Source organism: Micromesistius poutassou (assembly GCF_964030765.1).
Source record: "Micromesistius poutassou genome assembly, chromosome: 6".
Lineage (NCBI taxonomy): Eukaryota > Metazoa > Chordata > Actinopteri > Gadiformes > Gadidae > Micromesistius > Micromesistius poutassou.
Window position 1 is genome coordinate 895,478 of NC_140276.1, and position 12,153 is coordinate 907,630.

The 12,153-nt window shown below is 46.2% G+C and overlaps 1 protein-coding gene across 4 annotated transcripts; it reads right to left on the reverse strand.

Moving 5' to 3' along the window:
- Positions 1-720: 720 nt before the first annotated feature.
- lamp2 (lysosomal-associated membrane protein 2) lies at positions 721-11,879 on the reverse strand. Of its 4 annotated transcripts, none has more exons than XM_084469684.1 (9): positions 11,725-11,879; positions 7,184-7,299; positions 6,650-6,860; positions 6,367-6,537; positions 5,787-6,013; positions 5,549-5,665; positions 5,110-5,164; positions 4,379-4,549; positions 721-1,452 (listed from the first exon to the last, which is right to left on the reverse strand). In XM_084469684.1, the coding sequence occupies exons 1-9, from the start codon at positions 11,768-11,770 to the stop codon at positions 1,313-1,315; spliced, it is 1,254 nt and encodes a 417-aa protein (XP_084325810.1). In that variant the 5' UTR covers positions 11,771-11,879; the 3' UTR covers positions 721-1,312. The 4 variants fall into 4 exon arrangements, with proteins under 4 accessions (XP_084325810.1, XP_084325808.1, XP_084325811.1 ...); XM_084469682.1 differs by having other exon boundaries at positions 5,549-5,668; XM_084469685.1 differs by lacking the exon at positions 721-1,452 and adding an exon at positions 1,629-3,620.
- Between the last annotated feature and the right edge of the window lie 274 nt (positions 11,880-12,153).

Here is a 12,153-nt window from a genome sequence, read left to right on the forward strand (position 1 = left end):
CAACACCGATTCCACTGCTGGTTAAAAGGTCTTCATACGTTACCGTCCCTTTCATTGAGTTAAAGTCTTCCTGAACATTTAATGCAAAAAGCACAACATCTCTTTTGAGTGTGCATTTCATCATGTGCAAGTCATTAGAAGCGATACATGTGAGTACAAAAATAAACCGCAGCGGAGAGCTGCAAACCAATGACAGAAGAGGAGCCTGAAGTTCTATTGGATGAGCACGTAAATACAGAATATTGTGAAATTGGTCGTGAAAACAAAGAACTCATTCTATACATGTTGAATAGTTCATAGTTAAAACAGAGACATACATTTTGAAAAGGGGGGGGGGGGTGGGTGGTCAAGGGAATAGGCAGCTACCAATACATTACCTATACATTTAATGAATAACATGCAATCTATTAATTAATAATTAATCGATGATCAATCTGTTTGGGTGCTTGATCAAGTTGTTGAAGGACAGGACAATAAAAAAAGCAGCCAAATGGAGAGAAATCGCTGATGGGTGGTCTTTAAACTCTTTCGCGGGTACAAGAAAATAGCAGAAGTCAACTGATTCGGAATTAATAGGAGGAGACAGCCCCCCCCCCCATCCACAAGGGGCAGCGGTGGTCGAATGGGGGGGAGAGGGTCAGGAGGAGATGCTGTTAGAGCAAGCAGGGGTTTGGAAGCAGTTGGAGGGTTGCCAGGGAGACAGAAGCTGGGGGGGGAGGGGGAGGGCGGGGAGGGGGCCTATACAGACTGGTAGCCGGTGCGGCTCTTCCTTCGGCCAATCAGGTAAGAGATAAGCACAAGGATGATTAGGAAGCTGAGTGCCACACCCACTGCAATGGGCACCAGAAAGCTCAAATCAGAGTCCAGGAAGCATTCCTCAGCTAACGCACACAAACAAAAGAGAGAGAGAGACAGAGAGACAGAGAGTTAATGATTTAGTCAGCAGAAAATACTAAATAAAAAAGGAGGGGTGAACAGATTTCACATGGCACACGGGAGTTTCAAACTGTAGTGGAGGTGCAGGAAACAAGAAAGCAGTCCAAAACATGGACCCACGCACTCGTTCCGTCACGTGGGATAAGTGGCATTCAACGGAAACAACACAATCGGATACAACGGCTGTGATTACATTAAACGTTCACACTGTGTTACATTGAGGAAGGACACACACACACACCGAACACAGAGGCAACAGGAAGCATCATCTACGGTTAACAGGCAGACTCATCAAGTCGTTTCTCTTTTCTTCTTCTCCTCCTCACAGTTAGAGCATTGAACACTGACCCTGGTGGTACTGGGTGAAATAACGGGATTAGAAGGACTCGTAGCCACTGGCTAGGTTTCGCTTTCTTCCAATGAAATAGGCCAGCAGCACAATAAGAATGAGAACAACCAGGGCGACGCCGACCGCTATGGGAACAAGGAAGCTCTCATCGAGCGTGCAATCCTCGGCTAGACGAGAGTGAAGAGAGCAGACACAGGAACGTTTTAGAAAACAGAAGGAGAGTGAAGGTAGAGAACTAAAAAAAACACAACAATGAACGGTGACTAGGTCGACATTAGCAAGGCCCCCCCCCTAAAGAAAGATGGAAAAATGTGTCGTTAAAATGAAATAATTTACACATGGATCCGGGACAAAGAACATACTTTATTTCCATACTTTTGATTTAGAAAAAAACAAATACGATGCACTCTTAATGAACACCACGATTTTTTCCATCCGATTTATCACAGATAAAAGCCTAAAAGAATGAAAACGACGTCAGCGATCATCAGTAGACGAGCGATGTGTGAGTGAGTGGGTTCAGATTTGCAGCACTAGATCCCTTTGCGAAATGAAGAACCCAAACGAAAAGAGCCGAACCAAACCCATCTCTGAGCATGGCTCAAAGCGAGACCACTTTCTGGTCCTTCGACCTCCAGAAGAGACCATTGTTTACGTGGGTTGGTTTTCAACACTAACTAGTAGAGTGGTGCTGCAAATCCATCCCCCTACTTTGGTTAAGGCAGCAAAAGCAGGCAAGCGTTGACCAAAGTGACCGAAACAAGATGAGAAGCAAATCAAAGTCTATTAATACACTGAATCATACATGTTTAATGATGTGAGCGCAACCAACCTAAAAAATATCAAATCAAAAGTCATTCCTGACGCAGTTGTAGTGCTGGACTAGAGTGCTGTTGAGCTAGTACACACAGTGTCTACACACCGGTACAGTGGAGACGTGGAGACACACAAAACACACACATGGACAGGCTTCAGGACACTGAATTGTGCGACCAGCACAGTTTATTTCCAGCATTCAGAACGATTAACCTAAACTACAACACGGGTGACTATGCAGCATACATTTCTACAGGTACGTCAAACATGTTGAAAAGGCCCAAGTGCATTGATATGTGGCCCTCTCCAGCTAGAGAGCGATCCCTTTACCAAACCTAATGCCCACAGAGAGGCTATCAGCAACTGAGGAAGAAAGTGACTTCTCTGAATCTGGCACTACACTAAAAACGTTTTTTTGATGGGTGAAATATTTGTTTGTACATAAGGAGATTTGTGATCTAAGAATTATCTTTTTTTTCTTCTTCCAAAAGGCGCGGTCGATGGAGCCATCTCATCTGTTCACCTGATCTACAGGAGGAACTCAAAAGTATGTCACTGGTTGACATTCTTTAAACAAAGTGCAAAGAAGGCGAGATGGGTTTCTAAATTCTGTGAGACTTGACGTGAGTCAACATGAGTCCGCAACATTAATACGATTGGAGGCAACATAGCTCAAAAACTAAAGAAAAGTAAATAATGACTCCAATGTGGGATTTAAGAGATGAAATGTGGTCTAATATTGAATTAGAACTTGCCGAAACGAGGAAAGTCACTGGGACATTTCTGCTACGTGAGATTTTAGGAATTGTAGGGGGAGGAGTCAAACATGACCTCTAATTGTGCAAGGGGGAGAAAACCTTTACAACTACTCATTGCTAATGTGAATTATCTTTTTTCAATTTGAATGACGTTTTTAAAAAGCGGGGCACTGTATCTTGCACTCATGTACAACCAATAAAAGTCAAATAAAAAGAAAACGACCAACCAGACAACAGAATGAACAACAATGAAGCAACATAAACACTGGGGCGGAAAGTTTGGGCCTCAGGAATTATTTTCATTTTTTGGTATTGAAATAATAATACATGGATAATACTAAAATAGAAGTCTACATGAGACACATTTTTACAAAAAGCACTTTTAGTGCTTAACATCAATCGATATTCAGAATAATCAGATTATTCTATTGTCTTGATTAAAACAGAGTCAAATTGTATTCTGACTGAAGATAAATCCCGAATCAGCTTGTTGCTACCACCAGCATGTTATGCAGTTAATACCCAATATAACTGAATACCAAATGAAAATTCCCAAATAATCCAAAAGGACCAAACTTGAAAGCCCCGTAAAAATTATGAAGGATTAACGTAGGACCGGCTTTAGAGGGTCTGGTATCCAACATAGGTCTTCCTTCGACCAATGACATAGGCAACCACTACTATGAGAATCAAGCCAGTCAGTGCAGAGCCAACAATGATTGGAATTAAGAGGCTGGTGTCATCCATTGAACATTCATGGGCTGCAGATAGAGAGAGAGTTAATCAACAAGGGAATCAGGGGGTGCCTGTTTGACAACACAGCTCAACGGTCAAACACTTCACATTTACATGTTATTTTCAACGTGTTTTATTGGCAATAGGAAATATGTATTTCCTGCACAGTTTCGGTTGAAAGTGACGGTTGGTCGGTTTTGATTGGTCAGATTACACGTGAGTGACGGCTTGGTTCATAGTCCATGCCCTGATCTTTAATGTTTTTAGAGGATGAGTCCATTAGGCTACATGTTGTAGCAGAAATTTTGTTCACGATTATTTCAATCGGATCAAATTATGCCACTATCGATATTGTATGAAATCATATCGGATTAAATGTGATACAAATAATATGTGTTAAAAGGTAAAAGAGCAACACTTAACTTACCTTCTCAACTTGAATAAACAGAGGAACTTAAAAAGGACCCAACATGACCAAAGATCACTAGTGTATCGCTACCCAGCCTTAAAGGTTTGCTCAGTGACTGAATAGTCTACCAGTCCATTGCGTTTCTTCTTTTCCCTCAAGCCAATTTTAATGGGAGTCCAACAACCCCTTAACTTTGATTTTGCGTTACCTTATTCCTTCTGCATAGGGTCATCTTTTTTTGGTAATCATTTTTCATTGGATCACTTCTGCCCATAGCTGTATATTGCCATGCCCTGCATCCCGGTGATGAGGCAGGTGTGTGTCTGCGTGTTGTGTGTCTGCAGGTGTGTGCGTGCGTGCGTTATAGGAACCTACCCGTGCTGAATTTCCCACTGCCGACGGCGAAGGGCTGCACCTGCAGGGAGAAGGTGTGGAAGACCAGGGAGTCGCTGATGTTGTAGCTCTGCTCCTTGTTGCACATGTAGGAGCTGCCCACCGACGCCACCCACAGGCTCAGGTTGGTGTTTCCGCCTGAGAACTGTTGCCCTGTGTGATGGAGAATACAATGCACTGAAAGACCCCCCCACTGCATGCACACATCTCAATGTAGGACCGCAGAGTCTGCAGAAGACTCAAGGCTCTTGTTCAGAGTTCACCTAGACTCTGCATAGCCTCCCCCCTCCCACACCCCTCTTACGCACTTATTGTATGTTGTATGTCCTGGCACATACATATTTGCTGTTGTAGTGTGTGTTGTACTGTGCCCTGTCTTCATCTCAGTACTGTCCTGTTGATGTATGTTGTTGTGTGTGTGTGGTGGCTGGTGGCAAATGAATTTCCTCTTGGGGATTAATAAAGTCAATCAATCAATCAATCACCTAAAAACAGTACTTAGCATGGTGTAGTGTCTTATCCTAGCTATCTTTTTGTTGTATACAGGGAATGGGTTAACCTAGCGATTGTTAGTCCTTGGCACTTATTCCTATGACCGACAGATATATAATTGTCGCTTCTCATTCTTCTGACGAATGTGTAAACTAATGTGAATCTAAACGTGCGCCTTAGAGAGGGGCGATGAAAGGCTGGGGATCGTGACCCCCGCTCACCTGAGCCGGTTGTGATGTTGATGCTGACGGCGTGCAGGCGGAACTTGGCCGTCTCCTGTGAACCGGCAGGAGACAAAGTAGAACATTAACCCAAACGGCCCTTCAACCACCGCGGCACACGGTGCGTCCTAACTCTGCGTTTAACGATAAATGGTAAAAGGACTGCATCTATACAGCTTTTATAACAAGTGGCCACTCAGAGCGCTTTACAATATCGCCTAACATTCACCCATTCATTCACACACTGAGGGCGGTGTCAGCCACGCAGGGCGACAGCCAGCTCTACAGGGTGAGGGCGTCTCGCTCAGGGACACCTCCTCCACACTCTGCTAGGAGGAGGAGCCGGGGATCGAACCAGCAACCTTTCGGTTTACCAGCCGACCTCGCTCTGCCTCCTGAGCCTCACGCCGCCCCCGCTGTGGTCAACAGGTGGGCTTACATTGACGAAGGTGAACACCAGGGTGGTGGTGGGGTTGCTCAGCACCAGCTCGCTGCTGTTGACGCCGCAGGTCCCCGAGGCGCTCGTACCGTTGGGCTCCAGATTCATCTCCTGGAACTTCTAGAGCAGGAGAGAAAGCCGATGAGCAAACAGCAACCGATGAGCACGTCGTCACCGAGAGGTTCAGGCAAGAGGAGCCGACGGAGCGACTTTTTTAAAAAGTGGTGGCCGTGAATACCTGTCCCTGCATGAATCCGATGCGCAGGCCGAAGGTGGCCATGAGGCAAGCCGTGGCGTTGACCCCCGTGGTGACTTGGTAGTTCCCGGGCGTGGGTTGGGGGAGCGGGGGGCTTGGGGCGGCGGTGGTGGTGGTGGTGGTGGTGGGTGCTACGGTGCTGGTCTGGGTGGTGGCGGGGGCGGGGGCGGGAGTGGTCGTGGCCGGCACATCAGCGGCGCATGACGTAACTGAGTGGTGGAAGAACGTGAACGTCAGCAACGTGTACCGGACGTACGCGGTGAGGTCACTGTGACCCATGTCAGTGTTTCCCTGAAACGTCCGCCCGCAACCCAACTCCCACCACGCCTCCGTCAACAATCCCGTCCGCCCGCAATCCAACACAACAATCCCATCCGCCCGCAACTCAACTCCCCACCCCCCCCCCCCCTCGTCAACAATTCCACCCGCGGTTATAATGTAAGCATTATAAGACTCTACAGAGTCTCACTCCGGCCAAAAACCTAAAGTTGCCAACCCTGCAGGGGGGGGGCGCCACACATTGCTACCTGGTCTGTGGGGAAACACTGCATCATGTACTTACTTTGTTCACTCTTGCTGCCGTTGGCCACAAACGCCTGGATGAGAACGTTCCACAGGGTCTGGCTCACGGCCCCCTCTCGGATCGAGTCCTGGCTGTTGCAGGAGTAGCAGGTGCCGAGTCCTGCCTTCGACAGGTCCGTCGTGCTCACGTTCACGGTCACGCTCATCGTGTCTGTGAAGAGCCCGAGGAGAAATGACGATCAACGTTGGGCCCCAATGCCCCCGGGCGTCGCCGATTATGTTCACCTAAGATTACATTCATGAGGGACGGGCTTTGTGTTCACCGTTTGACGTGGCGTTGGGAAAGACGGCCGAGTCGGCGAGGTTGAGGTCGACGGTGACGGAGTCGGCCTGGTAGGTCTGCGCTCCCTTGCTGAAGGCCATGGCCCAGGAGTGGCCCTGGCCGAAGCCGAGCTGCAGCGTGGAGCTGCTGTTGTCACAGGAGCTCCCGGTGGTGAGCACGGTGTCCGGGAGGGAGAACACAGCCGTCTGGTTCTGAAAGACGCCCACGACGAACCGGAACGTCACTCAACAAGAATCATACATCATACTACTGTGCTCCAAGAGCACATTTAAAAAGGGCTCAAAAAGAGCCTGTTCAATCAATACATTTTGAAAATTTGAAACCAATATAAGCTCCTAAATAAGCCTCCATAATACAAATCACCTTAAGCTCAGATGGATCCAAGCTTGACCTGTAACAAGCTTTGGTTAAAAGTTTCTGCTGAATTACTAAATGCGTGGTCAAAGTGGTCAAAATAGTTATGGGAACAAGCAGAAGTTGGGTTATGTTCAAACTGTTTGGATGCTCGACCCACCTTGCCTCCGACGGCCTCGTAGTCGACAGAGAAGTTCACTTTCAGGTTTGCATACAGACAAAGCTTGCCTTCGGTGTTGTTCACAAGCACCTCAGTCGCACAGGTCAACTGAGTTCCTGGGAAATAAAGACATTCTCCATTACTAAAGATGGTGCAGTTTGGTTTTAAATAGGGGTGCACGATAATTATCGGGCCGATAACAGAAATGATTACGGCATTCCGATAAGTCCGATATCATGACGAATAGCCCCGATAACATTGCCTATATAATGTCAGTGCTCCGCTCCCACTAACGCTAAATTAAAAGGTCTTATCGTAACCCTAAAAGTACACATACAATCAATTACAATACATGAGTTCACAGCTGCACGCGTATATAGAAAATGTTTATTTTTATTATTATGTTACACCTTTCCTGCTGTCGGCTCCCAGACCGTAGGTAGTCGAGAGCACAGGGGAGGCGTCGATGTTCTCTCGGGGGTACCACCCTTCCCTTTAACCGGCAGTGGGTCTTATAGGTCGGAATGAAGCGGCCGCCGATTATTGAAATTCTGTGTACTTTATTCTTGGTTTCACTAACTTTACAGTACACGTTGGCACAGAGACAACCAGACCCGTTCATTACTTCACTAAACTGACACACGCTACTGCTTGCTCTCCTTGCTCGTCCACTCACACACAGCCATTCTCGTAACACTTATTATTGACAACAGTTAGCTGAACGTTATAGGGTCCCGTCCTTCCACTCCCTGTTTTCTCAGTTAAACACAGAAATCAACTACATTTGTCCCAGTGTTTGTTAGATGTGAAATTAAGCAAAAAAAGACGCTCTTCCTCTGGTAACGCAGTCGTTTGTGACGCCTTTCTTATTCGTTGTTTCTTCTATTTGTCTGTGACTCCAATCTTTCATCGATCGATACGGATGTTGTGGATGCAACGGAATATATGATGCATCGCTGCAGCAACATTTAAGATGATCGCGATGAGTTCTGCCCATTCTGCCTCCGTTGCTGCGGTCAGACCAAAACACACCTGAGTGACCGGGACCGTCATGGACCCTGAGTCATATCCCGCCTAGGCCTGCACGATTCGGGGAAAAATATGAATCCCGATGTTTTAGTTTAGAATTGATATTGCGATTCTCTGCCACGTTTTTTTTTTCTCACGAAATGTAATGTTTATTCATGGCGAAATCAGTCGCAATGAAGTGGACGGCTGGACCATAAATCAGTCGTTGCTGCAAAATAATCTGCTTCCTACACTTCTGCCTCGACTACAGCCCGCACTTTCTTGTAGGAGCTGGCAATGCAACGGATGAAAAATTGTTGCGGGAGAGTATTGAGTAGCGTTTGTCCAATGTATGGATCATCTTTCGAAATCCGTCACGTTCTACGGTGTTTATTGGAACCATATCTTTTGCTAGATGGTAAGCAATTGCGTCTGTTATTTCCTTACTCCTACTGGAGTTACGTGGGTATGGGGTCGCATTGTGCAAGGTGTTAGTAATAGATTGCGTTGTGCTGACATCTGCATTTGTGCTGACATCTTCATTTAATTTAGAAGACAAAACTGTCTTCTAAATTAAGGAAATGATACTGGGAAACGAATAAACTATTATAAGCAACGAGTGAACTTAATAAGCGATCTAAATACTTTTTGCAACCACCGCCTCTTTCCCTTGACATTTAGTTTTCACCTTAAATATGCGACAGATGTAATTCATACTTTGCACGTGACGTCACTACCACTGGCTGGCGGGCAAGAACTCCAGCAACGAAACCTAGTAACCTGATCAGGATGTCGCCAGTTTTACCACACGAACGGTCCTTAGGTTCCTCTCAGTCCAAATACCGCCATGATGGAAAGATTAGGTCAACGGGAGCATTTGTGCCAGGCTTACACATGGCAAACTGACAAATTAGACATATTTTTGTACGGAATCTCCCTGCTTCTGAAATGCACGAACATCTCCGCCCAGCGCTCATTCCACTGCGCAGATTAAATCGCGCAGCATTCTGTAACAGCAACTGTGCGATCATCCCTGCCCTCACACATTGTTGAAATCATATGCTGGATGCTTTAATCTTTCTATGTGTATTTTAGTGAATGATCGGGCTATAATAAGACCACATTGGCTATGTAATCGTGGACAAAAGGGGACATTTCATAGTGGATGGTGGAATAGTAACATTCACCTTTGCTTTGATTATGAAGATATTCCTGTTTTTCACCTCCCATACGACAGCGTTGTTAACCCATCCGTAGGCTTTCCATTGTTGTGCGGTATAAGGTGACGGATTCTCTATGAGATATGTGTGTGTGTTATCGGTTATTGATATCGGTATCGGCCTTTAGGAGCTGAAAGGTATCGGTTAAAAAAAAAAGTTATCGTGCATCCCTAGTTTTAAAGGTTATAAATCACTTTTAAAAGTTAACAATGTACCAATCAAATGTTTGCATATTGTCGGTTTGAATGCAGAGGGGGATAGAAAATGTCCCATCTTCGGTTATGTGAGGTTATTTAGACATCGAACTTGCCACATCGTTAAATACTGTCTCCTAGTGACCTCAGCAAGTGGAACCATGTGACGACAAAACAGCAGCCGAAGGACATCGAAAGTACCAACCTGGAAATTTGAGATAAGGTTAACGTTTTGAGAAAAAAACTGTAGTAAAACACTAGGTTTTTGCCAGTCTCTAGTCCAACCAGTTTGTTGTTATTCCCCTCTGCTGGGAATGTTAGCGGGTTTCCTCATGACGAAGGAGTAGTTAACTCTGAGGTCACGACCCTGGTGGCGAGGTGTGTGTGTGTGTGTGTGTGTGTGTGTGTGTGTGTGTGTGTGTGTGTGTGTGTGTGTGTGTGTGTGTGTGTGTGTGTGTGTGTGTGTGTGTGTGTGTGTGTGTCTGTCTTAGCAGCAGTTGATTTTGATGTCATGGTCAAAGAGGGCTGACGCTTCAGGGACACATGGTATACCACCACGGTGTGTGTTGATTTGTGGCACTCGGTCTAGACAGTGTTTTTCTTGTAGTGTACCTTGAGGGTTAAGCAGCTTCTCATACACCGATAACAGTACAAAGTGCTACAAAAGTTTCTACAAAGTTGTGGTGGGTTAAAGCCATGGGCACAACACAACCCCTTCCTTCCTGCGTTAAGAAACATTTCCATTACAACTCATAATGCTCTGTCAGCTTAACCAATGGTTTCATTTTGAGTTTGACTAACTGCGGTGAAGAACAACAACAGGTGTGAAGAACTGAACCGTTGTACACTGCAGAGGACATCACAGACTTAAGTCAAGTTACAAGATTAAGGTAAAGACACCTTTAGATGTGGTGAAAGGAAGCAAGTGCACAGACTTGTGAAGTTACTGCATGTTAGTGAAGATGCTGTGTGACTGGGTCAAAGGAAACCAGTACAGTCCCGACAGAACCAGCATAAAGGCGTCAACACACAACTCCCCCCTTTTAATGCCTGAGTCATTGTACGGGGAGGAAAACTAACAGCGGGAAGCTAAAGGTCACTCCCGCGTAGCGATTTCACAGACACATTGCTCATCATGTGCAGACCATAAAACCCAGATAATCTTCAGCTTAAAAACAGACGCCCCTGTCATGCAGGACACCTGACTTAGAAAACGCGTTCCAGCAAAACAAACCATGTCCGAGATATAACAGATAACAGATAACCTCAACCTCCTAACAACCTCAACGAAACCACAACATCCCAGACAAATCACCAGACGTGGTGTATAATCTGATCGTGTGGTCATGTGGTTGCTGGACGTGAAAAAAAAGTGGATTGACGGCCTCTGAGGTGTGTTATGAGCGCTAGTCCGCCCGCACTGACGCAGATAGCAAGTAGCCACCTAGCACAACATAGAGGCTAACATGTAGCCACCTAGCACAACACAGCGGCTAACAAGTAGCCACCTAGCACAACATATAGGCTAACAAGTAGCCACCTAGCACAACATAGAGGCTAACAAGTAGCCACCTAGCACAACATAGAGGCTAACAAGTAGCCACCTAGCACAACACGGAGGCTAACAAGTAGCCACTTAGCACAACACGGAGGCTAACATGTAGCCACCTAGCACAACATAGAGGCTAACATGTAGCCACCTAGCACAACACGGAGGCTAACAAGTAGCCACTTAGCACAACATACAGGCTAACATGTAGCCACTTAGCACAACACGGAGGCTAACAAGTAGCCACCTAGCACAACACGGAGGCTAGGTGCTGAGTCAAAGGATCATGGCTGCCGGGGATTACGCAGGTGAATTTTTCTATTTTATTCTATTCAAATAAAACGCAAAAAAATAAAATAAACGAGGACCCGAAGTGTCAGCCCCGTGAGACGACCAGGAGCCCATTAAAGTGTCTGGTGCGGCTAGCCGCGGAGCGCTCCAGCGGAGAGCCGGAGTCCGGCGCCAGGCCCGAAGTGTCCCTGAAGTTTCACCCGTCGACCCACAACAAGTCACGCCGACCGTGCGGGAGCTGAACCCCCCCCCAGCGAACCCCCCCCCCGCGGTACGTACCGAGTCCGAGGGCCAGGGCCAGGAGGAGCACTGCACGGTGAATCATGTTGGCCAGACGGTTTGTTGTTCTTGACCACAGCAGAGTAGCCGACGTGAGCTTGCTTGAGACGCTTGCAGGTGAACCCGGACTGCAGCCAGCTACCGACTGTACCAGGAAATGGACCCCGGTCATATGACTGACTGCTGGAGGCGGTGTCATAACACAGAGGCGTGGCGTCATAAGGCCCATTTTAAACACTTTCATAAATAATGGAGGTGATTAGTTATTGTCAAGGTCTTAAATAAACAACTAAAATAATATATACTATTAGTGACATAATCTAAATAAAAATAAAAATAGTTACTATTATCAGAGACTTACTTTTGAAGGCAGCAAAAAGTGGAGGAAATAAAAAAATATGAATTCAAACAGACAATTGTTTTTAATCT

What these genes read in the sequence shown, in the direction of transcription:
- lamp2 (XM_084469682.1), bottom strand. Translation starts at nt 11,770, where the DNA reads ATGATTCACCGTGCAGTGCTCCTCCTGGCCCTGGCCCTCGGACTCG. An exon ending in ACGAGGCCGTCGGAGGCAAG is followed by an intron (nt 6,861 to 7,183) that starts GTGGGTCGAGCA and finishes GGCGTCTTTCAG; the next exon opens with AACCAGACGGCTGTGTTCTC. An exon ending in TGGTGTTCACCTTCGTCAAT is followed by an intron (nt 5,165 to 5,548) that starts GTAAGCCCACCT and finishes GCCGGTTCACAG; the next exon opens with GAGACGGCCAAGTTCCGCCT.